General features: G+C 37.8%; 3 protein-coding genes and 3 long non-coding RNA genes across 7 annotated transcripts; 3 read left to right on the top strand and 3 right to left on the bottom strand.

Moving 5' to 3' along the window:
• Positions 3,146 to 3,572, bottom strand: LOC104747742. The gene is made up of 2 exons (XR_761223.1): positions 3,459 to 3,572; positions 3,146 to 3,356 (listed from the first exon to the last, which is right to left on the bottom strand). It is a non-coding gene; the product is annotated as an uncharacterized LOC104747742 (long non-coding RNA).
• Positions 6,762 to 7,187, bottom strand: LOC109129027. Its single transcript, XR_002035347.1, has 2 exons — positions 7,069 to 7,187; positions 6,762 to 6,968 (listed from the first exon to the last, which is right to left on the bottom strand). It is a non-coding gene; the product is annotated as an uncharacterized LOC109129027 (long non-coding RNA).
• On the bottom strand, positions 8,091 to 11,806 carry LOC104747741 (homogentisate phytyltransferase 1, chloroplastic). Its single transcript, XM_010469432.2, has 14 exons — positions 11,541 to 11,806; positions 11,230 to 11,280; positions 10,802 to 11,049; positions 10,625 to 10,708; positions 10,476 to 10,550; positions 10,288 to 10,371; positions 10,121 to 10,210; positions 9,936 to 10,037; positions 9,759 to 9,854; positions 9,587 to 9,658; positions 9,399 to 9,494; positions 9,200 to 9,304; positions 9,042 to 9,108; positions 8,091 to 8,398 (listed from the first exon to the last, which is right to left on the bottom strand). Exons 1-13 carry the CDS (start codon positions 11,578 to 11,580, stop codon positions 9,067 to 9,069), a joined length of 1,185 nt encoding a protein of 394 aa, XP_010467734.1. The 5' UTR covers positions 11,581 to 11,806; the 3' UTR covers positions 8,091 to 8,398; positions 9,042 to 9,066.
• On the top strand, positions 12,985 to 15,753 carry LOC104747740 (pentatricopeptide repeat-containing protein At2g18940, chloroplastic). The gene has a single exon (XM_010469431.2). The coding sequence runs from the start codon at positions 13,108 to 13,110 to the stop codon at positions 15,610 to 15,612; it is 2,505 nt and encodes an 834-aa protein (XP_010467733.1). The 5' UTR covers positions 12,985 to 13,107; the 3' UTR covers positions 15,613 to 15,753.
• LOC104747739 lies at positions 16,018 to 17,161 on the top strand. Of its 2 annotated transcripts, none has more exons than XR_761222.1 (2): positions 16,018 to 16,143; positions 16,332 to 17,161. It is a non-coding gene; the product is annotated as an uncharacterized LOC104747739 (long non-coding RNA). The 2 variants fall into 2 exon arrangements; XR_761221.1 differs by having other exon boundaries at positions 16,018 to 16,149.
• LOC104747738 (adagio protein 2) lies at positions 23,045 to 26,050 on the top strand. Its single transcript, XM_010469430.2, has 2 exons — positions 23,045 to 23,685; positions 24,272 to 26,050. Exons 1-2 carry the CDS (start codon positions 23,438 to 23,440, stop codon positions 25,854 to 25,856), a joined length of 1,833 nt encoding a protein of 610 aa, XP_010467732.1. The 5' UTR covers positions 23,045 to 23,437; the 3' UTR covers positions 25,857 to 26,050.

Here is a 27,401-nt window from a genome sequence, read left to right as displayed (position 1 = left end):
CATACCAAAAAGAGGTACTAGAACCATCCTTAACTTCAACTCGACAGAGGTGTTTGGCAACATCTCTGTGTTTAAGAATTTTCTGCCATATCCAGGAACCAAGCCAAAAAGAAAATATGCTTTCACCCATCTTACTCACAAAGAGTCACCATCAGAGGCTATGCGCCAAACCAACTTCAAACAACACAAATCATTTACTTCTTTTAGAGATCTCAACCCACGGCCACCTTCTTGCTTCGGTTTACAGATTGTTTCCCAGGAAACTTTGGCTTTAGTCGAGCTCTTATCAGTTCCAGGGCATATGTATGTCCTTGTTTTTGTCTTGTCTGAAAGAGCAGATGTAACTAGGTGCAGGTCCTGAGCTAACTCCTCTTGGTGTAGGTCGTGTGTCGGGACGCCTCAACAAAACCGTCGTGTAGAACGGAAGCACCAACATATTCTTAATGTTGCTCGTGCCATATTATTTCAAGCTAGTCTTCCAGTTCAATACCTAATTCTACACTTAACAAATCTGTTCATGATCTTACCCCGACATCTCCACTTGAGCAAGAGACAACACCTTTTTTGCCTAATGGACTGGCTTCAAAGCTGACGAAAATTGGCTTCCCAACTTTTGACGGCACCAAGATCAATGACTGGATTTATAGGTGTGAGCAATCTTTCATGCTTGACAACACACCACCGGAGCAAAAAGTTTGTTTTGCGTCTCTTTATCTCGAGGGGAATGCTTTGCAATTGCATCACAATTACATCCATGAACGATGTGGTGGTTATCCTTTATGGCCAGCATACATCGTTGCCATCTCTAGTCGCTTTGGTGAACCTTACGATGATCCATTGTCTTCCTTAGTCACCTTGAAGCAAGCTTGTGATACTTTGGATGTTTACTTAAATAAATTTGAATGTGGTCTTACAAGGTTGCCGCTACCAAAGTCATATGCGCTCAGCATCTTTTTGGCAAATATGAGTCCACATCTAGCCTTACATGTGAGATATTTCGAGGTGCAAACAGTCTCAGAAGCAGGTCGTCTTGCCAAATTACACGAAACTTACCTCCTCCACTTTCCATCCAAACAAAATTGAGTTTCTTTCAATCCATACTACAAACCCCAGCCCATCCTCAATCCGACCACTGTTCCCATACTCCCATCACCCAAACCAACCTTCACACCCATAACCATTACTGAAAGACCAGCCCGTAAATTCTCTTACCAGGAGATGCAAGATAGGAGAGCCAAAGGCTTATGTATGTTTTGTGATGAACCTTTTTCTCCAGGACATCATTTGAAACATAAGAGAGGACAAATTCTTTACATGGAGGGTGAAGAAGATATTATATCGGATGAAGAGGAAGTTAAAGAACTAATGTTAGAGGAAGTAATAGAAGATCATCCTGATCAAAAACCAACTATATCTGTGAATGCTCTGAGCGGTTCTACCACATTCAATTGTATGTGGATCATTGGTCAGTATGGGAAGAAGAAGATTCATATCTTGATAGATCCTGGTAGCACACACAGCTTTCTGGATTTAAATGCAGCTCAAGCATCATCTCTTCTTCACGTCTGATACCATGTTATTTGGGAAAACTCCGTGAGTCTTATCATTCATACACATGAGGTATATATAGAACATAAGATGTAGGTAGAATCATATCTATGCTAACTATATATTCGAGATTGACATATATCCAAGATCCCGAAGGATCTTAACCTTCTAACTAACACTTTTCACGTCTACTATTATGATCCAGCGTTAGACAGTTTTAGAAGAATTATAATTAAGGGTAATACACAGCGTAGGCATGGCTATGCTACTGACATTTTAGGCGTGTCCGATCATGTTGAGAATACAATGCATTTGTAATTAAGATTTTGTTGCACCACTTGGCCAAAGAAGTCACCATTTCGTCAAGAGAGGAAAGAGAGAGAGACTCGAAAAAGAAAAGGGAACAAAATCAGGAAAAAAAAAATTTGTCTTATATATTTAATGAAAACCCAATCAGATTTTGCTACATACCGTTGCTTCATAGTTGCTTCATCTTCTCCTTGTAGAAACGATGCTAAGCTTTGTGGCCAATTTTTTTGTTTTTGTTTTATTTTTGGTTCAGAAATTCTTTGAGCAACGTTAATAGAACACCATTGGACATGCTCTCATGGCGACTTGGGATCTATCTTGTTGTTGTTATTATATATTCAAGTAATTTAACTTTCTATTCTTTATACATGAATATATATACATATATATATACCCTTATAAAGGTGTAGTAGTGATTCATCCATCTCTAACCTATCTTGTTCTAAATTCAGGGCTTTCTAACAAAAATCCATATGAGAACAAATGTAAATGTCCTTGTTTTTGTCTTGTCCGAAAGATATAACCAAGTTCATGTCCTCCATATGAGAACAAATGTAAATGTCCTTGTTTTTGTCTTGTCCGAAAGATATAACCAAGTTCATGTCCTCCTGAAGGGTATATGAAAGTCCTTAATTTTTTCCTCTTATCTTATATTAGTTCCATCCCTCAGTCCAGATGCTTTGTTAGAATCTTGATCTCCAGGAAACCCACATTATGTTTGAAATCAACTCGAAAATCTTTGTTTAAAACTTATACTGTTGAAGGTTTGGAGGAAGTACTAATCGTTTCGAGGTGTACTATGCCACGGCTATCTCACATAAACAAGGTAGTGTACCATCATCCTTAGGAAGCTTAAAAGGATCACAATTTACATCAGAAGTGCAAACCGAACACGAAGGGGTATCCGTAGTTTGATGTTTCACGTTTTGGGTTTACAGAAAACCGTAAAATGAAGAAAATGAAGAGAGACATAGAAGAGAATGATGATGATAAGAACTCAAAATCTCCAACATAAGACAACTGATTAAGTCCCAACTATGTATATGCTCATCATGAGAGCTGCAACAACAGCCTGACAACAAAATCAAGTTGTTCAAACAGAGAGACGAAAAATACGTATCTTTCCGATGCGCTTTTTATCATAGAAAAGATCCATATAACCCTTTTAATATTTATAAATTTAATATGTAATACTTTAAATTTCTTTTTTTGGTTTGTTTGATTATGTGTAAGTTATTCATTCGTTAGCCTTAAGTATTTCCAAAACTTCGGTATAAATGAACAAAGCTGTATGAAAATTTGTGACTTCGTTGAAGTAGCAAATACAAATATTTGGATAGATTATTACATTTTTATCACACAACAACATGTACCATCCACACATGTACCATATACTTGATCATTTATCTCTTTAACACAAAACTGGGTGCATCCATCCTCTCCTCCCATTTTACATGGAGCTGGTTGGTAGCATAGGAAACTTCCCTGTATTCTAAAACCTATTTTACAATAATCATTAAAAAAATATAGATTAATAAGAGAATAAAATATATCTATAAAAATAAACGAATATAATAGTGTGTATAATAATAAACTAGTACCAGGAGTGTTATCATCACAATAGACTGAAGATGTGACCAAGAGAATAGTGAGAACAAATGCGAGCAATACTTTCTTTGTGATAGCCATTTTTATGATATTATTTTTGTTGTCGTTGTTGTTGTTGTTGGTGTTGTTGTTTTACATTGGATGTATTTATATATATAGTAACACAAATAAAACGTAAGAGGTATTTTTTTTTCTAGTCAAATGTAAAATAATCGATCTATTTATATATATAGTACCACAATTAAATGTAATTAAGAGGTAATTTTTTTTCTAGTCAAATGTGATAACGATAAACGAATCGAACTATTTTAAACAAAAAAGTGACAGATTTATTTCTTTAGATTGCGGTCAAAAGAAAATAAAAATGGAGATTTGTTTCCTTTTGTAAAATGATTATGATAATAGCAAATCCAAACTAACTGTCTCTCACAGTGCCATTTGTTTAGGAAGTTTATAGGAACACAATTTACATCCAAGAGATTTGACCTTGTTGCAGTTAATAAAAATACAACAATAAACCACTTGTCCTTCAAATTTAGTATTAGCGCCATTCCCATTATACGTACCAAACTGCGTTTCAAAATTGACTTGATTATGTCAACAAAATAATTTGGTTCCCTCAGTTCACCTGAGTCTTAGTGCAATTTGTTCCTAAGGAGATCTTACTAGGCTGCTAAGAGAAGAAAGCTCGGTACAAGCCATCAGCATGAGCCACCTTGTTGTTATATATATCTTCTCAAGAAAAAATTGTTACGTGGCTTAACATCATCATTAGTGTCTTGGTTAAACTGGATTACCATTGAACCATTTGGTAATTTTCTTGTTCGTTCAGATGGTCCACAAAATTTAGTTTGAGATGGGTTAATGTCAATGAATTGGAAGAGCTTGAAAGCAAAGTAGCACCGCCAAGTTACACAAACACAACAAAGCTAATCTCTTCATAGTCATAAGCAAACAAGCCTTACTTCTTGAGACAAAAGAATGGAATCCCTTTTATAACAAGCCCACAAAATTATTATTTTCTTATGTGAAACACTTTGCAAGGCTGTTGATGTTTCAGAATAAAGTACCCTAATCTCTACCAAAACATAGTGACTTTGCAAGTCAGTGGGGATGCAGCTGCTTATGTGCTGGCCCAAAATGCGGTAAACACTTTGATGAACTTGTCTGAATAAAAACAGAAGCATAGTGATGACTTCTTCTTCTTCTTCTTCTTCTCCTTCTTCTTATAATGTCACTTCAAAAAAGGTAGCAGCAAGTACTCTGCATAAAAGAGCTGATACAGAAACGGAGAAATTATCCGTAAGTTCATCTACAGACTCCAAATTGGAGAGAAAAAAAGGCTGTAAAAAATATATTTATAAACCAATCTAATCTTCCAAATGAACATATAACATGAAGTTATTTCAGTTTTGCTACTCAGATCAAGAAGAGTATAATATATAGATATTCCTACGTCACTTTAGGTGGTAATATATTTTTATACCAATGTAGACATTATCGTAACAACTCGTCCCGCGGACCCCACTAGCCCCCCGCTAGCTGCCCCAACGGACTGTTCGTGGATCCTGCTAGCTCTCCGCTAGCCGTTCAACCGGACCCCTAGCTGGCCCTGCAGGGTATCAATCCTAACCCATCACTCTGCAGATCAATTGGTGGCAACTTGTTCTGTGGGAAGGTTGTTAAAGGGTGGAGACCAGGCTTTGAGGAACGCCTAGTGCACCAATAACCTACTGGTGGATTGGGATATCCACAGTGATAGATTAGGATCGATGCTCTGCCGGACCAGCTTGGGGTCTGTTAGGCCGGCTAGCGGAAGGCTAGCAGGGTCCACGGACGGTCCGTTGGGGCAGCTAGCGGGGGCTAGTGGGATCCACGGGATGGATTGTTACAGTAATGAACCTTCTCACGTCTACTATTATGATCCGGCATTAGACAGTTTTAGGAGAATTATAATTGAGGGTAATACACAGCGTAGGCATGGCTATACTATTGACATTTTAGGCGTGAAGATTTTGTTGCACCACTTGGCCAAAGAAGTCAACTATATATTATGGCGACTTGGGATCTAGGATGACACATAAACACCATTTTGGCGTTGTTGTTGTTATTATATATTCAAATACTTAAACATTCTATTTAATTATCTATTCTCTATACATGAATATATATATATATATATATTTACTCTTATAAAGGTGTAGTAGTGATTCATCCATCTCTAACCTATTTTGTTCTAAAGTCAGGGCTTTCTAACAAAAATCCATATGAGAACATATGTAAATGTCCTTGTTTTTGTCTTGTCCGAAAGATATAACCAAGTTCATGTCCTCCTGAAGGCTATATGAAAGTCCTTAAAATTTTCCTCTATCTTATATTAGTTCCATCCCTCACTCCAGATGCTTTGTTAGAATCTTGATCTCCAAGAAACCCACATTCTGTTTGAAATCAACTCTAAAATCTTTGTTTTAAACTTATACTGTTGAAGGGTTGNTCATCTCTAACCTATTTTGTTCTAAAGTCATGGCTTTCTAACAAAAGTCCATATGAGAACATATGTAAATGTCCTTGTTTTGGTCTTGTCCGAAAGATATAACAAAGTTCATGTCCTCCTGAAGGGTATATGAAAGTCCTTAATTTTTTCCTCTTATCTTATATTAGTTCCATCCCTCAGTCCAGATGATTTGTTAGAATCTTGATCTCCAGGAAACCCACATTCTGTTTGAAATCAACTCTAAAATCTTTGTTTAAAACTTATACTGTTGAAGGTTTGGAGGAAGTACTAATCGTTTCGAGGTGTACTCTGCCACGACTATCTCACATAAACAAGGTAGTGTTCCATCTTTGTTTAGGAAGCTTAAAAGGATCATAATTTACATCAGAAGTGCAAACCGAACACGAAGATGTATCCGCAGTTTGGTGTTTCACGTTTTGGGTTTACAGAAAACCGTAAAATGAAGAAAATGAAGAGAGACATATAAGAGAATGATGATGATAAGAACTCAAAATCTCCAACATCAGACAACTGATTATGTCCCAACTATGTATATGCTCATCATGAGAGCTGCAACAACAGCCTGACAACAAAATCCAGTTGTTCAAACAAAGGACGAAAAATATGTATCTTTCCGATGCACTTTTATCATAGAAAAGATCCATATAACCCTTTTAATATTTATAAATTTATTGTGTAATCCTTTAATTTTTTTGTTTTGGTTTGTTAGATTATGTGTAAGTTATTCATTCGTTTAGTCTAAAGTATTTCTGAAATTTCGGTATAGATTAACAAAGCTGTATGAAAATTCATGACTTCGTTGAAGTAGCAAATACAAATATTTGGATAGATTATTACATCTTTATCACACAACAACATGAGCCACCCATACATGTACCATATGCTCGATCAAACATCTCTTTAACACAAAACTTGTTGCATCCATCGTCTCCTCCCATTTTACATGGAGCTGGTTGGTAGCATAGGAAATTTCCTTTTACTCCAAAATCTATTTACAATAATCATTAAACAAATATAGATTAATAAGAGAATAAATATATCTATAAAAATAAACGAAAATAATAGTGTGTATAATAATAAACTAGTACCGGGAGTGTTATCATCACAATGAACTGAAGATGTGACAAAGAGAATAGTAAGAACAAATGCGAGCAATACTTTCTTTGTGACAGCCATTTTTATGATATTATTGTTATTGTTGTTGTTGTTTTTGTTGTTGTTGGTGTTGTTGTTTTACATTGGATGTGTTTATATATAGTNTGGAGAAATTATCAATCTACAGACTCCAAATTGGAGAGAAGAAAAAGGCTGTAAAAATCTATTTATAAACCAATCTAACCTTCCAAATGAACATATAACATGAAGTTATTNTGTATTTTTTTCTAGTCAAATGTAAAATAATCGATCTATTATATATATATATAGCTAGTAACACAAATAAATGTAATTAAGAGGTAACTTTTTTCTGGTCAAATGTGAACGATAAAAAGAATCGAACTATTTTAAACCAAAAAAGTGACAGATTTATTTCTTTAGNGTCAGGTCAACAGACTTAGCTCGAGTCCACAAAGTTGTTGCGAGTATAACATGACCGACAACCTAAAAGAGCAACAGAACGGAACAAAAATGAAACATTAATCACTTAAAACGATCAANAGTCTCTCACAGTGTCATTTGTTTTGGAAGCTTATAGGAACACAATTTACATCCACGAGATTTGACCTTGTTGCAGTTAATTAAAATACCGCAAAACAAAACATTTGTCCTTCAAAATTCAGTATGAACGCCATTCCCAAACTGCGTTTCAACATTGACTTGATGAGTTATGTCAACAAAATAATTTGGTTCCCTCGGTTCACATGAGTCTTAGTGCAATATTAATCCTAAGGAGATCACTAGGCTGCTAAGAGAAGAAAGCTTGAGCCATCAGCGTGAGCCACCTTGTTGTATTATATATCTTCTCAAGAAAAATTTGTTACGTGGCTTAACATCATCATTAGTGTCTTGATTAAACTGGATTACCATTGAAGCATTTGGTAATCTTCTTGTTCGTTCAGATGGTCTACAAAATTTAGTATGAGATTGGTTAATGTCAATGAATTGGAAGAGCTTGAAAGCAAAGTAACACCGCCAAGTTACACAAACACAACAAAGCTAGTCTCTTCATAGTTCATAAGCAAACAAGCCTTACTTCTTGAGACACAAGATTGGAATCCTTTTTATAACAAGCCCACAAAATTATTTATTTTCTTATGTGAAACACTTTGCAAGACTGTTGATGTTTCAGAATAAAGTACCCTAATCTCTACCAAAACATAGTGACTTTGCAAGTCAGTGGGGATGCAGCTGCTTATGTGCTGGCCCAAAATGCGGTAAACACTTTGATGAACTTGTCTGAATAAAAACAGAAGCATAGTGGTGGCTTCTTCTTCTTCTTATAATGTCACTTCAAAAAAGGTAGCAGCAAGTACTCTGCATAAAAGAGCTGATACAGAAATGGAGAAATTATCAATCTACAGACTCCAAATTGGAGAGAAGAAAAAGGCTGTAAAAATCTATTTATAAACCAATCTAACCTTCCAAATGAACATATAACATGAAGTTATTTCAGTTTTGCTAGTCAGGTCAACAGACTTAGCTCGAGTCCACAAAGTTGTTGCGAGTATAACATGACCGACAACCTAAAAGAGCAACAGAACGGAACAAAAATGAAACATTAATCACTTAAAACGATCAATTAGCACGCTTTTGATGGGGGTAAAGTAAGATTGGTACCGAGATGACTTTGCTCCAAATGAAAGGAGACGTGGCTCCAACCATAATCGCAACAGCGTAAGCCATTTGAAGTAGTGAAACACATGTCCAAAACACCTGAATTTTGCAAGAAACCAAAAAAAATGTTTTATGTTGTCTGTAATCTTATTAATCCAGCACTAAAGCTTCTTTAAGTTTCAATATTATACCTTTTCCTGACCCAGAGTTACAGAGAAGGAACGGATTCCAAAGATCTTATCCCCCTCAATGTCAGGTANCTTGTCTGAATAAAAACAGAAGCATAGTGGTGGCTTCTTCTTCTTCTTATAATGTCACTTCAAAAAAGGTAGCAGCAAGTACTCTGCATAAAAGAGCTGATACAGAAATGGAGAAATTATCAATCTACAGACTCCAAATTGGAGAGAAGAAAAAGGCTGTAAAAATCTATTTATAAACCAATCTAACCTTCCAAATGAACATATAACATGAAGTTATTTCAGTTTTGCTAGTCAGGTCAACAGACTTAGCTCGAGTCCACAAAGTTGTTGCGAGTATAACATGACCGACAACCTAAAAGAGCAACAGAACGGAACAAAAATGAAACATTAATCACTTAAAACGATCAATTAGCACGCTTTTGATGGGGGTAAAGTAAGATTGGTACCGAGATGACTTTGCTCCAAATGAAAGGAGACGTGGCTCCAACCATAATCGCAACAGCGTAAGCCATTTGAAGTAGTGAAACACATGTCCAAAACACCTGAATTTTGCAAGAAACCAAAAAAAATGTTTTATGTTGTCTGTAATCTTATTAATCCAGCACTAAAGCTTCTTTAAGTTTCAATATTATACCTTTTCCTGACCCAGAGTTACAGAGAAGGAACGGATTCCAAAGATCTTATCCCCCTCAATGTCAGGTATATCCTGCATCAAACCAATATAGAAACCATCTCATGCATCCATAACAGTAGAATGCTTTACTTTTGAAGTATAGACAGAATGAACTTTCTCCATCTTTGTTTACCTTAAACAATGCAATAACAACAGAGAAAAAACTCATAAACGCAGTAGCGAAAATAAGAGGCCTTGTGAACAAGATTGGTCTTCCAAACACATGGGTCTGCAACAAAGTTTTCAAGTAACATAAAAACTGATTCTGATGGAGAACATCAAAACATAAAGAAACTGGTCTAGCTAGTACCTGAATATGTAGAAAAAAGGCGATTTGAACAATAACAGCTCGGACAGCGAGGATACACATTGCTGCAACCAACGCAAATCTTTTCCACCTTAAAAGTGGCAACTGTATAGCAGTAGGAGGACAATGTTACTAAAAACCTCATTGAGCCAAATCCTAGTGGTGAATAACTGAATGAACTTGCTTACATTGATAGAATATGCAGTACCGAGCATGAAACTCACGGAAAGAGCCCAGAACAATGGCCACGAACCAACAATCCACCCCAGCCAGAAACTCTATAAAGCAAATCAAATTACTTTTTGTGTATAAAGACTTCTAAAAGTTAGAACTTTGTGAAAATGGCATATCATACCATGATGGAGAAGGAAGCTACTATCGCAATGCCGGTTGTAACAGAATATTCCCCTGATGCCAATGGAAGATAAGGTTTGTTAACCTGCAAAAAAACACAACATAGAGTAAGATTTAAGCACTAGCAACAATTCATCTCATCAGTTTCTCAAAATCTCATAGAAAAGAACACACACATGTTAATGTTACCTTATCTATTTCAACATCAGACAACTGATTAAGCCCAACTATGTATATGTTCATCATGAGAGCTGCAACAACAGCCTGACAACAAACCCCAACTGTTTAAACAATGTATCTTCTCGATCAGTCATTATGTGTTTATATATATTCATTACCTCCAAGATGCCAGTGAAAAGTAACGGAGATATGTCAGAAACCTTCTCTACTGCTAAGAAAGATACAGATAAAATGCTCAGTACCTGCAAATCCAATCACAGAGAGCTTAATGTTATATACTTGTAAGATTGTTGCGGTTATAATTAAAGAAACACACTTCTTAAGTGAAACTTAACTGTGCCGATAACAGTATGAGGCCTAGAAAACCTGTAAAACGCATCTAACGAGTCTCTAAAAGATTTCGGTTTGCTATTCGGCTCGAAAGCCTCAGGCTGACTCGCAGTGGCATTCACACGAAATCTCGACTTATGTTTCGGATACAGCAACAATGAAGAAGATTCTTGACCATCAAGCCTAACAAGATTGTTCCTAAACTTCGGTTTTGCAAGAACTTTACATGAATCACTACGCAGAACTCGGATTTCTGCAAAAAAAACTTGGATTAAGACAACTAGACAAGTGTAAGGAGCCTAAACTTAATACCAACACAATGTGGATCGAATACAATAAGCAAATACAACCAGATTCCGTAATTCAATTGTTTAGAACAGTGAGAATTAAGTTACAAGTTATCAAAACCCCATAAAAACCCTACTAAACGCACCTGATAAAGATTGGAGCTTTAGATTCTGCTTCCTCCAGCCAAATCCACCAGCTGATGATAAGTTTGCATGCATGAGAAAACAAAGATTCAAAGTCAAGCCCAGAATTAAGCTTCTCCCCCACATAAAAAAAAAAAAAAAAACATTGTCACCGACCTACTTCGATCTATTAAACAATTCATAAAAAAATCGAACCTTTTTTTTTTAATTTATATTCATAAAAACTCAAACTTTTGTATAGTTTAGTACTCTCAATCACAAAACAGAACATAGTAAAGAACGAAATGGGAGAAAAGATCCAGACGAGAGTTACCAGCGGAAACAAGAGAAGAACTAGAGAGCAGAGACTCCATCAAAGCAATCCTTTTTTACTTTACCTAAAAGTACAATTACATATATCCCAGGAGAAATATATATCAAAAACAAAGAAATGATTTTTTTGAGAATCAAACAAGACAAAGAAACGATTTTTTTAAGAACAGAGAGCAAAAGAGAGAGGTTTCAGCATGAGAGAGAGCTTTGGTGGGATTGTGTGTGGGTCGAGGATGATTGTGATTAATTGGTGTCATTATTGTTCTTTTGATGTGTGTGTGTTTTTAAAATTTTAATTAGATTTGAAAATCTTATTTATACCATTTTGGGAAATTTTAGGGAATGTACTTGGAAACAGTTAATTATTCAAAGTCTCTGGTAGAATTCACAAGTTACAAGTTAGAAAAGGTATCTATAGTCAAGTACTCACAAGGATACTCAACCACAAACATCATGATACATCGATTGAAGGAATCATACAAGATATTAGATGGTGGCAGACTCGATTTCAATCTGTTGAATTTATATTCACCAAACGTTGTAATAATTCAGTAGCTCACCTCCTAGCAAGATATGGATGTCTAAATAGTACATATTATTTTGAATGTTTTAGACCACCTGTTTGGTTAAAACAACAATTGTATCAAGAATATTTCAACTCAGCAATATAATTCACTATTCGACGAAAAAAAAAAAAGATTAAGCAAAAAGAAAATGTGGTGTAGGTTTGCCAAATTTGTTTCAAGTAAAATAAAAAAAATCTGACGGTGCGAGGGACAACAATATCACGTGTTGCGTCCTTTAGTTTTCTCACCCAACAAAAGTATTAGTGCCTGAAATTAAAAATATTGAAACATATGGGGAAAAAAAAATATATGTTTCCTGTCTTTTGGACATGGGATTCACGGTACTACTCGTAGGCCTGGATAAAAAACACCGAACCAAATACTTAAACCGGAACCGATCCGAAAAATCCGACTCGAGTATCTTTCTGAATATCCGAAATTTTATCTGGAACCCAAAATTTTACTCCAAAAAACCGGTTATTTACTCATCATTTCCAGGATAAAATTTTGGGTATATGTGTATCCGAAAATAATTTAGGTTTTATCGATTTTGAGATTTCAACCCTGAACCAATCCGAACCTGACAGTACCTAAACTGAAATTTTTCATTTACCATATTGGATCCTAAACTCCCTTATATCTGCAAAACCTGAACCCGAGCCGAGTATCTGAATGCCTAGGCTAGTTTGACTTAGTATGGTTTGGTTGGAATTTGTTTGGTTTGGTTCGGTTCGGTTTTAATTGAGATTAAAGTCATACGGTTTGGAAACAAAAATGTTGGCAAGACACTCTCGTAACCCATCGAAAGGCCAATCTTGTTATGCGATAAAGACGAGTCCTTTTTACGGCCATTCAAAATATCCCAACTTCAACCCCTAAAGGAACCTAAAGGCGCTAACTTTATTTTTAATCTTTTGCTTCATCACTCTCTCTTCTCCTTCATACACCATTATCAATCACAATCCCCCAATTCGGATAACATCATCATCTCCCCCAAAAAAAATGGATGGAGCACTCTTCCCTCACAAACCTCCATACCCAATTCAATCCAAGAGATCTCCACAACCTCATCAATCCTCTAACCAATCTATCAAATTCAGTTCCGCTACACTTCACTTACCTCCTCCTTCTCCTCCTTCTTTCCCTCTCGATTCTCTTCTTCACCATCTCGTTCATCTCTCTTCCACGCCTCCCAGACATGCCGCTGCTCGTTTCCCTTCTCTCGAAGTCTCGGCTGATTCATCGTCACCGACTCATAAATGGCGGCAGGACTCGACGAAACCCATGTCGACGAGTTCTGTTCTGGGTGTTGAGATTGAGAACGAGAGAGGTGGGTCTTTGAAACTCTTGTGTAAGAAAGAAGTTATCTTGGTTAATTCAATCGTTGAACAGCCTTTGCCTGGATTGAATAGGTTCTTCGATTCTGTGAAATCTGAGTTGTTTAGAACTGATTTGGTTAGTTTGGTTAAGGGTCTTGATGAATCTGGGCATTGGGAAAGAGCTGTTTTTTTGTTTGAGTGGTTAGTTTCGTCTTCGAATTCTGGAGCTTTGAAGCTAGATCATCAAGTTATCGAAATCTTAGTTAGGATCTTAGGTAGAGAATCTCAGTACTCTGTTGCAGCTAAGTTGCTCGATAAAATTCCTCTACAAGAATATCTTCTCGATGTTCGTGCTTACACCACCATTCTACATGCTTATTCACGGACGGGGAAGTATGAAAAGGCTATCAATTTGTTTGAGAGGATGAAAGAGTTTGGACCTTCACCAACTCTGGTTACTTACAATGTGATTCTCGATGTTTTTGGGAACATGGGTCGGTCTTGGAGGAAGATTCTAGTGGTTTTAGATGAAATGAGAAGCAAAGGGTTGAAGTTTGATGAGTTTACTTGTAGCACTGTGCTATCTGCTTGTGCAAGAGAAGGTTTGTTAAGAGAGGCCAAGGAGTTTTTCGCTGAACTTAAGTCGTGCGGCTATGAACCTGGAACTGTGACTTACAATGCTTTGTTGCAAGTTTTTGGTAAAGCAGGGGTTTATACAGAAGCATTAAGTGTTTTGAAGGAGATGGAGGAAAAAAACTGCCCAGCTGATTCTGTGACTTACAATGAGCTTGTTGCTGCTTATGTTAGAGCCGGTTTTAGCAAGGAAGCTGCTGGTGTCATTGAGATGATGACGCAAAAGGGTGTAATGCCGAATGCAATCACATATACTACAGTGATAGATGCATATGGAAAGGCGGGAAAGGAGGACGAGGCTTTGAAGCTGTTTCATAGTATGAAAGAAGCTGGTTGTGTTCCGAATACTTGCACCTACAATGCAGTGCTTAGTATGTTGGGGAAGAAGTCGAGATCCAATGAAATGATAAAGATGTTATGTGATATGAAGTCTAATGGGTGTTCCCCTAATCGAGCCACTTGGAACACAATGCTTGCTCTGTGTGGGAATAAGGGTATGGATAAGTTTGTGAACCGGGTGTTCCGTGAAATGAAGAGCTGCGGATTTGAACCTGATAGGGACACATTCAACACGCTGATTAGTGCTTATGGGCGATGTGGTTCAGAGGTTGATGCATCGAAAATGTATGGTGAGATGACAAAAGCAGGTTTCAACGCTTGTGTTACGACTTACAACGCGTTACTTAATGCCTTGGCTAGACAAGGAGATTGGAGATCCGGCGAGAATGTGATTTCAGACATGAAAAGTAAAGGCTTCAAACCAACTGAAACATCTTATTCGTTGATGCTTCAGTGTTATGCTAAAGGAGGGAACTATCTAGGGATAGAGAGAATCGAGAACGGGATAAACGAGGGCCAAATATTCCCAAGCTGGATGCTTTTGAGAACATTACTTCTCGCAAACTTCAAATGCCGAGCGCTAGCGGGATCAGAGAGAGCATTCACACTGTTTAAAAAGCACGGATTCAAACCGGACATGGTGATTTTCAACTCAATGCTCTCCATTTTCACGAGGAACAACATGTACGATCAAGCAGAGGGGATTCTTCAGTCTATCCGCGAGGACGGGCTAAACCCGGATCTTGTGACCTACAACAGCCTCATGGACATGTACGTAAGAAGAGGAGAGTGTTGGAAAGCCGAAGAAATCCTCAAGACTCTAGAAAAATCGCAGTTGAAACCGGACCTGGTCTCTTACAACACGGTGATCAAAGGTTTCTGCAGAAGAGGGTTGATGCAAGAAGCGGTTAGGATGCTGTCTGAGATGACAGCGCGTGGAATCAGACCTTGCATATTCACTTACAACACGTTTGTTTCGGGTTACACGGCGATGGGAATGTTTGAAGAGATAGAGGATGTGATTGAGTGCATGGCGAAGAATGATTGCAGACCAAATGAGCTGACTTTTAAAATGGTAGTGGATGGTTACTGCAGAGCAGGGAAGTATAGTGAAGCTATGGATTTTGTGTATAAGATTAAGACCTTTGATCCCCGCTTTGATGATCAGTCTATTCAACGGCTTGCTCTCCGAGTACGTGAGAATTTAGAATCCTAAATCAATTATACATATTTGTTTTTTTTTTCTGTAGATTTGGGTTTCTTTTTTTTTTTTCTTTTTTTTCTTTGTATTGAATTTACATTTCATTCACTTTAATTTAAGCAAAACTTTGATGATGAAGGACGAATAAAAAGGTTACATGTTTCTTACTCTTTAGAGAAATAGGAAATCGGAGGAAATAGGAACTCTCAATTAACAAAATAGAAATTGTCTAAATTTAGAGAGAAAACAAAATTAATAACATGTTTCATAATAATCATATAGCATATACATTGGTGAAATAGAGTCTTAAACCTTAGCCATAAAACCTCCAAAGTTTTAGCGAGTGTCAAAATCATGCAGTGTTTGGTGGCTACAACCACCTTACCGTGTCTCTCATACATTCCTCGGTCGCAGGTTATTGTTTTTGTCCTGTTTTGCTCTCTGTTTCCCGTTTTGGATTTTCTCCTTCGTTGTATGTTCTCTATAGACTATAGATACTCTGGAACTTTAAAATGACGATTTGAATCGTCAATTTACACACTTGAGGTTGAGGTTTGCTTAATTTCTGATGCCAAAAATGATTTTGTCCCTAGGTCAATCGATTTTGTGCGTTAAGATTTAACCTAATAGAAAAGAGAAATCTAAAAAAGGACAATAGTTCCTGTTCACCTTTCTCTCTCTCTCTCGAAAAGCTTTTTTTCAGATCGCGATCTCTTTTTTCTTTTTTGGCTCAGATCTTCATCGTTGGTCTGTTTATACAAACCGCATCAGGAGTAAGGTAAGCTATCTTCTCTGTCACCGGAGCGGTGTGGTTTTTCCGACAAGCGTTGCGGTTGTGGCCCTTTCCCGGCGGACGAAAGGCTTCGGTTTCTGGTTCCTCCTGGTTTGAAGACGCCGCTGGAGATGCAGAGAAGTCTTTCACGGCTCAACCGCCTGGTTGGAGGCTGCGGCAGCGGCGGAAGACGCTTGTGGATAGGTGGGTTTTTCCGGTGAGTGTTGTGGTGGTTAACGGTAGGTTCTCTTTTGGATCTTAGATGGCTTTCAGGGACTCTGGTTTTTGAGAGGTTTGTTGAGCCTCTTCCTCTCTCTCGTCACCCTGTTTTGCTTCCACCGAACCAGATCTGAAGACTGTCTTACCTCGGGAAAGATCTCCGGCTTAAGGATTCGGAGACTAGAGGCTTGGATCTGAGTATGTCGTTTTGCTAGGAAGGGGATTCGACATTCATTGGGTGGCGGAGTGTCGGAGAGTTGATTTATTCCGGAAGGCTTGTGGCGGGTCAGACTCGCCGTTGGGGACGGTTCTGCGACGGGATCCGAATACTCCGGTTAAAGGACCCATCCGGCGGCATAGTCGCAAAGCTGTGGGCCTTGTATTCGCCGGTGCTAGTAAATCTGATTCTCTGCCTCCGCTTAACCGCCCGGCTTCAACTCTACGATCTGTTTCCGGCCGCCGGTAGTTTCGTTCCGTTTTGTAACTGATGCGTTGTTTGTATAACAGGCCTTAAGGCCCATTTGGGTTTAAGCCCTTTTAATAAAATTTAAATTAAAAAAAAAAAAAAAAAAAAGATTTAACCTAATATCAACTAATTATGTCAATTAAGAACAGGAAAAAAAAAATCCTTATTGCTTGTTTGTTTTGTAGTAGAGTGTATAACTTTTGTTTTCTCAGAGAGAAAATATAATTGTTAGTAATATTTGAATCATATACCCTTCATTTAGGGGAAGAGGGTCATTTCATACCCACATTCTGGTGGGTCGAACTTGCGACCTCACACTTGCTTTGTATAGGACATAATCAGTTGATCCCACAACAATACTCGATAGTATCATACAAATTTATTCTTATAACGTGTGTATTGATGTGTCAATTCTTATAACGTGTGTATTGATGTGTCATCAAAATTAAAATTGTCAAAAATCCACACTCCGGTGGGTCGAACCAGCGTTCTTGACATTATTAGCGTAGGACGTTACCAATTGATCCCATAACAATACTCGATAGAATCGTACAAATTTATTATTATAAACTTTAAAAAATTCTAATTTCCGATAAAATAAAACGTCATCGTTTTGAATTGGGGAAAAAATTAAAAAATCATAGGGTTCTTCTTCTTCTTCTCTCAAATCCTGATTTCTGTTTTATTTGGGTTATTTTTCTTCTTTTTCTTCTCTCAAATCCAATGGCATAAAAAGGGCCATTGTAATTGGGTTCGATAAACAATAATAATATTTTTCTTCTTCTTCTTCTTCTCTGATACCGAATTACAACCATTATAATTAATTTCTTCTCTGTGATTTCTGTTTTACAGCCACTGGAATTTGAGAGAAAAAAAAAAAGAAGAAGAAGAAGAAGAAGAAGAAGAATCCAAAGAAAACAGAAATCGGGATTTGAAAGAAGAGGAAGAAGAAAAGCCCTAAGATTTTTAATTTTCTCCAATTCAAAACGACGACTTTTTGTTTTATCGGGAATTAGATTTTTTTTTGGGTTTATAAGAATAAATTTGTACAATTCTATTGAGTATTGTTGTGGGATCAACTGGTTACGTTATACGCTGATAATGTTGAGAACGCGGGTTTGACCTACCGGAGTGTGGATTTTCGACAATTTTTGCAATTTCGATGGCACATCAATACACATATTATAAGAATAAATTTGTATGATACTATCGAGTATTGTTGTGGGATCAACTGGTTAGGTTCTATGCTAAGCAAGTGTGAGGTCACGAGTTCCACCCACTAGAGTGTCGTTTTTCAACAAATTTTTGGGAAGAAAACATAACAAAATGACGCCGTTTTGAGATTTCGATGGCACGTCAATACACACGTGGATTCTGAGTCAGCATTTGTAACGGTTGACTTAAATCTGTTAACGTTAATTTTGAAATTGGCTCAATTTTGTAAGTATAGGTATGCAAATTGAATTTTACTGGGGTGCAGGTCTAAATTAGCACTCCTTGTTTGTATAGGAAGAAATTCGCACTTTTGGTAGATATACGGATATGAAATGACCATTTTCCCCTTCATTTAGATATATGGATACACATTGATCAATGTGTTTTGTACTAGTAGAAATGAGAGTCCACAACAAGAGAGACATTTGAAACCAACAACAGTTTATTTCCAACATGCTCATGTTCACGAGAACCGATTGTTCACTTCATTCACATTTAGGTATATTAGTATGTTATATTATTAATGAAAGCTAGCTTGTTTTGTAACATGACGACTCTTCGCGCTAAAACACTAATAACTTAAATATGCATGCATCATTAGCCCTCGCTAGTGTCGTGCTTACTTAATAAAAAATGGGGCAATAGCCCTAGGCTGCATCCTCAGATTATATTTTTTTAGGCCACATTTGAGAAATATTTTTTTAGATTTATTCAGTTAATTTCAATATTTAAGTAATTTTAACTACAAATTTGAACTTTATCATCATTATCATTAATCTTATTGTTATCATCTTTTATAATTTTTATTATTTGATACAAAAACTCTATAAATTTTTAATTTTATTTTCATATATATTGTTAGTTAAGTTTTCTAAAATTTTACATTATAAAATTTCGCCCAAATCCTCTCGAATCATTGGCACGACACTGGCTCTCGTTTCGAGAAAAATTAACCAGATACACATAAGAGTATCTAACGATGAGAACATATCGGAAATCAAATGCTCGAAAACCGAAGAGAGACCTTATTGGTGGACTTATGTATGTGAACCACGTAATAGGACTTGGCTCGACCAGCTTGTTCATTTTTTCGATGCACTTGATTGATGGGGGTTTTAACTTTTGTATTTACTTTATTTTTTTTAGGTGCGGCCTTGTTTGTTTCCGTGTTGGTGGCTATTATGACCAACCACCGTCTCTAGTGAGACATCAATAAGATTGATCATTTGCTGTTATAGCGATTTGCCATTGGGTTGTTCGTTTACCGCGAGACTAGTAATTGTGATTTAGTATTATATATATTTTTTGAATAACATGTAAAATTTATTTGAAAAAATGTTTTTACATCAACATATAGTTAAGAGGTTTGGTAGTTTAAATAGATATGTAGTCTACAAAGAGAGAAAAGCTAGTGTAAACCAGATTGTCTACTCGGCGCGATGCCAGCCACTTTGCCAAGAAGTTTCATTTATCTTGAAGTGAGAGCAACGGTTTCGGAATAGCCGATCAAGACGTTTTAGAAGCAGAGTGGGTAGTACTGGTGCCTCCCCGTGTCGACGATTATTTTGCTTTTTCCAAAGGGAGTGGATCAAGGCCTGGGATGCGTAGCGTAACAAAAATTGAGTTGTCTTCCCCAAGGATGTGTCCGTGAGGAGAGCTAGTTTAGTTGCGCAGTCAGTGGAGAACTGGGGTGCAAGTAACTTTGAGATGAAACCTGTCCAAACTTCTGTCAAATAAGGGCATGAAAAAAGAGATGATACCTCGTTTCTTGCGTCGCACGACACAAGGAATAGGAGGTACCGACCCGTGTGTTCCAGTGCTGCATCCGATTCCCGGTTGTTAATCAGTTGAGTGTGGCTAACCAGACCATGAAGGAGAATTTTGGGGTGGCGTGGGAGAACCAGACACCAGCCACCCATGGCCACCCCTGCCCAAGGATCCGAGTACTCTCCCATGTTTCTTTTGTGTTGAATTTTGCCTTGAATTGATCCCCTTTACCTTTCCAGAGGGCTACATCCTCTGCTTCCACTAGTCCTCTGCTACGAATGATCGCTAGTACTGTCTCGAGTTGGTTCAGGTGGTCCACTTTATGTTATCGTTGTTGATGAGAGAGTGCATCCGCTACCGTGGCATGGACACAAACTCACATATCTATAGTACCTCTCGGTCCTGCAATGTCAAGTAAGCATCCCAACGACGACTAATTATCGTGCCAGAAAGAGACTTTCTCTCCATTCTTGACCTCATACCGAACAAAACCGACGACTAAAGTGCAATATTTAAGCAATTTTCTCCACATCCAAGAGCCGGAGGTAGTGTTAGTCTTAATAGACCAAAAAGAACCTTTTCTGAGTAGGTAAGTTCGAAGCCATACAATCCATAGAGAGTTTGATGGTAAGATTCTCCAGATTAGTTTCAAAGAACTCACCTTGTTGGCTTCTTTTAATGAAGGCAAACCCCAAGCCAACCTCTTCTTTAGGGAGACACACATCATTCCATGAAACCTTTGCTTTTTCACATTTAAGGAAGGTCCAAACCACAAGAATGCAGAGCACATACTATCTATCGCCTTGATGTAGGCATTTGGCAACCAAAATGCAGACATCCAGAAGTTTTTCAAGCTATGAATGACCGAGCTAATGAGTTGGAGTCGACCCGCAAAAGATAAGTATATCCCCGTCCAGCTGCCAAATTTTTCTATGTTCCTTTCAAGGAGCGGTGCATAGTCTGATGTTGTCATACGCTTGGTTAAGAGAGGTAAACCAAGGTAGCAGGCAGGTAGAGTTCCTGATGCAAACGGAAACGAGTTTAAGATCGTTTCTTGATCACATACTTTAACCCCAGCCATATAGAGAGTATACTTCTCTAGGCTAATGTTCAGACCTGAAACCCCTGCAAACTCATTAAAAATCTGAAGAATACCCTCAATTGACGTTTTAGTCCCATCCGTGAAGACCAATAAATATTACTCCTTCCGTTTCAAAATATAGGATGTTTAAGGTAAGGCACACATATTAAGATAGTTTATTTTTCTTTTAAAAAGTATCATATATATTTAAATTAAAAATGATCCAACCAATACTAAAGAAGACTGTATAACTAATGATTACAAATTATTAAATATATATTAAAATTTGCATAGAAAGTTACAAGACATCTTATATTTTGAAACAAAAAAGGCCAAAACATCTTATATATTGAAACGGAGGGAGTACTATATCTTTTTCATGTTTGATGATCATTAACGTATTTTATATATCCAATTTTTTTGCGATAATTTTAGTTAAAATATGTCACACAAGAGAAGAGGTAAAAAAAACATATTCTCTCTCTAAAAGACGATTAAGTTAAGCCGCCGCTACAGTTCCGATTTCTCAGCTTTGCCTCTCCGGCGGCCACCACGGCGCTGCGAGAGGGCTCTCTAGATCCTTTCATCTCTTTCCCTTGGTTTATTATTAGCTATGTTTGCGGAAATTTGGCCTTCGATTGAAGAGTTGCTGATGAACTCAGGTTGTGAAAGAGTGGTCTTTGCGGAAGCGGTCGAGGGTGGTCAAATCTACTCGTTTTGAGGTTAGTTGAGAGAGGGTGATGCCGGATCTGGTAGATCCACGGTGTGGTTCGTCTAATAAATCCAGCTTCTTTGCTCTCCTCGACCTAGTTCTGTATCTGCTTTTATGTTTTTCATCATCTCTATGCCGCCGATGTGGTTTTGGGTGGTCTCTCGTTAGTTTCCCTCAAGGTTTCATTTTTCAGTTCTCTCTTTCTCTCCTTGGTTCAGCTTTTGGTTTCCATCTGGATTATTCTAGTTGCTTTGATTTGTCTGAAGTTGATGCTAGTTTCAAAGTTTACAGATTCTCCTATTTGGGGTGGAGATTGCAGTGAATGATAGCTGGCTCGTTTTGATGGTGTTCTTGTTCGCAAGAAGGGTTATTTCGAGTGGTTAGGCTTGTCTCCTTGTCTTTGCTTTGCAGATCAGGTAGAGATCTGAAAGTGTTTTGTTGACTTCTATCTAGGCGTAAATTGGTGGAGCAAGGGTCGTCATCGTCGTCGCATCCGGAAGTGGTTGAGGTTCAACAAGTGTCTCGCTTGCCAGGTTATGAAGGTCTTGGTTTCTTGGTTTGGAGAGGTCAGCTCTCATCTTGACAGGAGGAAGTGATTGTTATATTTGGTTTGCCGAGGGCATCATTGATAAATCTCATTCTTAGGATTTTCAGAAGAAGAAGTTGATTTGTGGAATTTGAGATAGCGTTCTTTGAAGATTGAAGTTTTGTTGCTATTGTTCTTAAACTTTGAGTGCAATTTCTTTTGATTTGAGGTTTATAATTTCTGCTTTATATGTTTAATGGTTCTTGTTTTCAGTTTAGTTTCCGAGGACTTTTTTTCGTCCGTCGGCTTAGCCTCCTACGTTTGGGCTTTAGATTCAAGAGGTATTCATGTTTCCACCCACTTAAGTTTGTATTTCATGTATCCTTTCGTGTTTATTATCAATAATATTAGATGACAAAAAAAAAATGTCACATAGAGAAGAGAGCTCGTTGAAACATGTTACGGCAGAAAAAGTTACATTTCGCGTCATTTCAATTAGTGAAATGTGATACCAAAAGAAAATGTGATACACACATGCATTTGGTAGAACCACCAAAAAAATCTTATCAAAACTCGCAAGATATTTTGTGTAAACCGGAAAGATAAATTAAACCGGGAAGGTAAAATTGAGAAACCGGTCCGGTTAAAGATGGAAAAAGGAGAGGCACTGAGAAGATCCGAGTCATCGACCGACCCAATCATCTCTCTCTCTCTCTCTCTTTCTTCTTCTTCTCCTCCTCATAGAAGTGGGCGGTGGAGACTTCCATTACCTACAAATATCAGATTCCTCTTTCTTCGCTCGATTCAATTTCAAAAATTTGTTCTTTTCTCGGTCTCTCTTCTCCTGTTGCTCACAAATACGATTCCTGGGTTTGTCTAAAGTTTTGAGCTTTTTTCATTTGGTGAAGACTTCAAGTACCTAAAAATATCAGATTCCTCTCTTTCTCTTACTCTGCTCGATTCAAAAACCAAAATTTTGGGTCTTACTCTTCTGGGTCTCTTCTCCTGTTGGTGGTGAGGAAGAAGATTCGTGGGGTTTGTCTAAAGTTGTAAGCTTTTTTTTTCTTCTTGTGGGTGTGTGTATGCAAAATCAAATGGAGTGGGATAGTGATTCCGATCTCAGCGGCGGAGATGAAGTAGCTGCAGCAGATGGATGGTTCGGCGGAGATAACGGAGCGATTCCGTTTCCGGTAGGTAGTCTTCCTGGAACGGCGCCGTGTGGGTTTGTGGTCAGCGATGCTCTTGAACCTGATAACCCTATCATTTATGTCAACACTGTTTTTGAGATGGTTACTGGGTATCGAGCTGAGGAAGTTATTGGTCGGAATTGGTGAGTTTGCTTCTTCCTTTAGCTTTACCCTAAAACTTGTGGCCATGATTTTGCTACTGTAGCGAATCTTTGCCCTAAAGTTTTACCTTTTTATTTGATTGTGTGATGTGTATTGGTAGGATGTTACAATAGAGTTTTGACAGACGTTTATGTTTCAATTCGTTCTTATGGTTCTTGTTGATTATATATTGACATATCATTTGGTATTTTTAGCTAGAGCAAATTTTGGAATCATGGACTTGTTAATGAATTAGAAGTTGCTGATAGAGGAGCAAATCTATGATGTGAGGATTAGATTTAAGCTTCTAGTGATTTGTTTAGCTCTGGTTACTGTTTAAAAACTGCCAACTTTGATAGTTTCTCGCACATGTCCTAGTTTGGTAGACTTGGGGTATTGTTCTTCGTCTAATTATATATGTTTCTGTGGAATCCATTACTTTCGAATTGTAGTGGTTTTAATCTGGTTTCTCATGTTAATTATATGCATATAGTTTGATAATTGTTCAGTTTATTAGTTATTTACTTTGATGAAGTGAAAAGAGGGTTTTGTGTATCTGATTTTGTGCTGTTGTTGGTTTTTTGGCAGCCGGTTCTTGCAATGTAGAGGGCCATTTGCTAAAAGAAGGCATCCAATGGTAGATTCTACGATTGTGTCGAAGATGCGACAATGTCTAGAAAATGGCATCGAGTTTCAAGGCGAGTTGCTCAACTTTCGGAAAGATGGATCTCCCTTGATGAACAAGCTGCGTCTAGTCCCTATCCGCGAAGAGGATGAAATCACTCATTTCATAGGTGTTCTTTTCTTCACAGATGCAAAAATTGATCTCGGCCCTGATTTATCTGCAAGAGACATCCCAAGAATATCTCGCTCGTTTACCTCTGCTTTACCAATTGGAGAGCGTAATGTGTCTCGTGGACTCTGTGGGATATTCGAACTGAGTGATGAGGTCATAGCTATCAGGATTTTGTCACAGTTGACTCCTGGTGATATTGCATCGGTTAGTTGCGTGTGTCGGCGGCTCAATGACTTGACAAAGAATGATGATGTATGGAGAATGGTCTGTCAAAACACATGGGGTACCGAGGCAACACGTGTTCTTGAGAGTGTTCCTGGTGCAAAGAGGATCGGTTGGGTGCGACTGGCTCGAGAGTTCACCACTCATGAAGCTACAGCATGGAGGAAATTTTCGGTTGGAGGTACTGTTGAGCCTTCCCGGTGTAATTTCAGCGCATGTGCGGTTGGGAACAGGATTGTTATCTTTGGTGGGGAAGGTGTGAATATGCAGCCGATGAATGATACGTTTGTGTTGGACCTTGGCTCTAGTAGTCCCGAGTGGAAATCTGTTCTGGTCAGCTCTCCTCCTCCAGGTCGCTGGGGTCACACGCTTTCTTGTGTCAACGGATCCCGTCTAGTAGTGTTTGGAGGTTATGGGAGTCACGGATTACTCAACGATGTGTTCTTATTAGACCTTGATGCAGACCCGCCGAGCTGGAGAGAAGTATCCGGATTGGCCCCTCCAATACCAAGATCGTGGCACAGTTCATGCACACTTGACGGCACTAAGCTGATAGTATCAGGTGGTTGTGCTGATTCAGGAGCTCTACTCAGCGATACATTCTTGCTTGACCTTTCGATGGATATACCAACTTGGAGGGAGATACCGGTTCCATGGACTCCTCCATCTCGCCTCGGACATACTCTAACCGTCTATGGTGACCGTAAGATCCTCATGTTTGGCGGTCTTGCGAAAAACGGTTCTCTGAGATTCCGCTCTAACGATGTATACACGATGGATCTTAGCGAGGATGAACCGAGTTGGAGACCTGTGATTGGTTATGGATCTAGCCTCCCGGGAGGCATGGCAGCTCCACCACCGAGGCTGGATCATGTGGCAATCAGCCTTCCCGGTGGTAGAATCTTGATATTTGGTGGTTCGGTTGCAGGGCTTGACTCAGCTTCTCAGCTTTATCTTCTTGATCCAACGGAAGAGAAACCTGCATGGAGGATACTGAATGTTCAGGGAAGTCCACCGAGGTTTGCGTGGGGACACACAACTTGTGTGGTGGGAGGAACTCGGTTGGTGGTCTTAGGTGGCCAGACCGGAGAAGAGTGGATGCTAAATGAAGCTCATGAACTGTTATTAGCAACTTCAACAACTGCAAGCAGTTGATCAAGTGATGAAGTTAGTGGCTTTTTAGATGTTTTGGGACAAAAAGATCTATACATTGGATAAAAAAAAACATGTTCATATTGCTCTGTACATGGTGAGTATGATACGTCCATGTTTTGTTCATCTGTTTATTGTAATGGGTTTTTTGTATATGCAAAATATTATGAATTAGATTGTACATACCGTCTTCTGTAGTGAATTTTTTGTAAGTGGCCAAATGATCTAAAAACCAAAACCCTATTAGTACTTCCATATATTTTTTTCATTTCTTCGATTAGAGTTTTGGTTATACTATTATCCACCATCACAAAAATCCATGTCCAATCCGGTAATGATAAAAGGATCGGCATGTTTTGCGATTATATCCGCAACTTGGTTTATAAGTGACACAACGTTACAAAATAGCAGTAAATAGATAACAGTAAAAAGGAAAAACTAGTAATGTAGTAGTATCATTTTGATACCTTCAGTAATATCACTTTGCGATTAATTTCAACGAAAGAGTACAAACTACAAAGTTACCAATGCGATTAATATCACTTTGCGATTAATTTTGATACCGTGGTCACAAGACTCACAACAAAAGGAAGCTGTAAAACAACAAGTAACACAATCAAACAAGACAACAAAAAGATTTAGTTATGAGGAAGTTGACAAGGTTTTAAATGATTATTTAATAGAAAAATATGAAGAAGTTGACAAAGAAGAGGAAGAAGAAGAGTATATAACAAAGAATCGGACGATAAAAGTAATGATGACAATTATCATGAAAATTTGACAATGAAAATGACGAGAAATAATATTAAGAGTAAGAAAACAGTGAAAAAACACATAAAGAAATAGTTTGGTGGCGGTCAATTAAATATGAGAAAACAAGATTAATTCATAATTCTAAAAATGTTTTGTTTGTGTAGTGGTCAAAGAAACGATTTAGGATATGTGAGGTCACCAGTTCAATCAACCTCGCCTAAACGTCCAGTTAAATTCATGATTCTTTAGATCATATTTGATATTGTAACACAACTGATTTTTTATTTTTTTTTGTGTATCTGAAATAAAAGTTTTGCCTAATTAGTAATTTAAAGTTTTCTATAAGATATTGTATTTCATAACTTTCAACAATCATATATAATTTTAACAAAACAATATCAAATAAACCCAGGCGTAGAAATATCTTATATTTTGGTAAATATGTCTTTCATTTTGAATGGGAGCTGAAGTTGGATGGCAGTCGCCAAAACAGGCTGTTGTTGTAGATTCTGACGTGAATCATGTGGCTGTTGAAAAACCCAAATCAGAGTAGTCAAAATCTGACAAAGCGTTGTCCATATTCATTTCTCTGGTACTTTCAACAATATTTGGTGGTGTTTGCCGAGGTAAGTACTCATTGATTCGAGGACATTGCGATATGTTAGTGGGGGTGAATTGTGACACCAAGGTTTCAGAGACTTGCGGAGAGGTTTAAAAGAATTGATTTGGCCACCTATATCACCCAAGTGCAGTTATTTTTTCGGTCAAGCTTGCTTGAGCTGGAGTAGTTTCAGG

Source organism: Camelina sativa, chromosome 15, assembly GCF_000633955.1.
Source record: "Camelina sativa cultivar DH55 chromosome 15, Cs, whole genome shotgun sequence".
Lineage (NCBI taxonomy): Eukaryota > Viridiplantae > Streptophyta > Magnoliopsida > Brassicales > Brassicaceae > Camelina > Camelina sativa.
Note: the sequence above shows the minus strand (reverse complement) of the source record. Positions and strands in the feature narration are given on the sequence as shown.

Excerpts from the sequence above, each read along its gene's own strand:
- LOC104747741 (XM_010469432.2), bottom strand. The coding sequence starts at position 11,580 with ATGGAGTCTCTGCTCTCTAGTTCTTCTCTTGTTTCCGCTG. Across the intron at positions 10,372-10,475 it reads CTGATGTTGAAATAGATAAG|GTTAACAAACCTTATCTTCC; the intron begins GTAACATTAACA and ends GTTTTTTTGCAG. Across the intron at positions 10,038-10,120 it reads GTACTGCATATTCTATCAAT|TTGCCACTTTTAAGGTGGAA; the intron begins GTAAGCAAGTTC and ends ACTGCTATACAG.
- LOC104747738 (XM_010469430.2), top strand. The coding sequence starts at position 23,438 with ATGCAAAATCAAATGGAGTGGGATAGTGATTCCGATCTCAGCGGCGGA. Across the intron at positions 23,686-24,271 it reads GAAGTTATTGGTCGGAATTG|CCGGTTCTTGCAATGTAGAG; the intron begins GTGAGTTTGCTT and ends GTTTTTTGGCAG.
- LOC104747740 (XM_010469431.2), top strand. The coding sequence starts at position 13,108 with ATGGATGGAGCACTCTTCCCTCACAAACCTCCATACCCAATTCAATCC.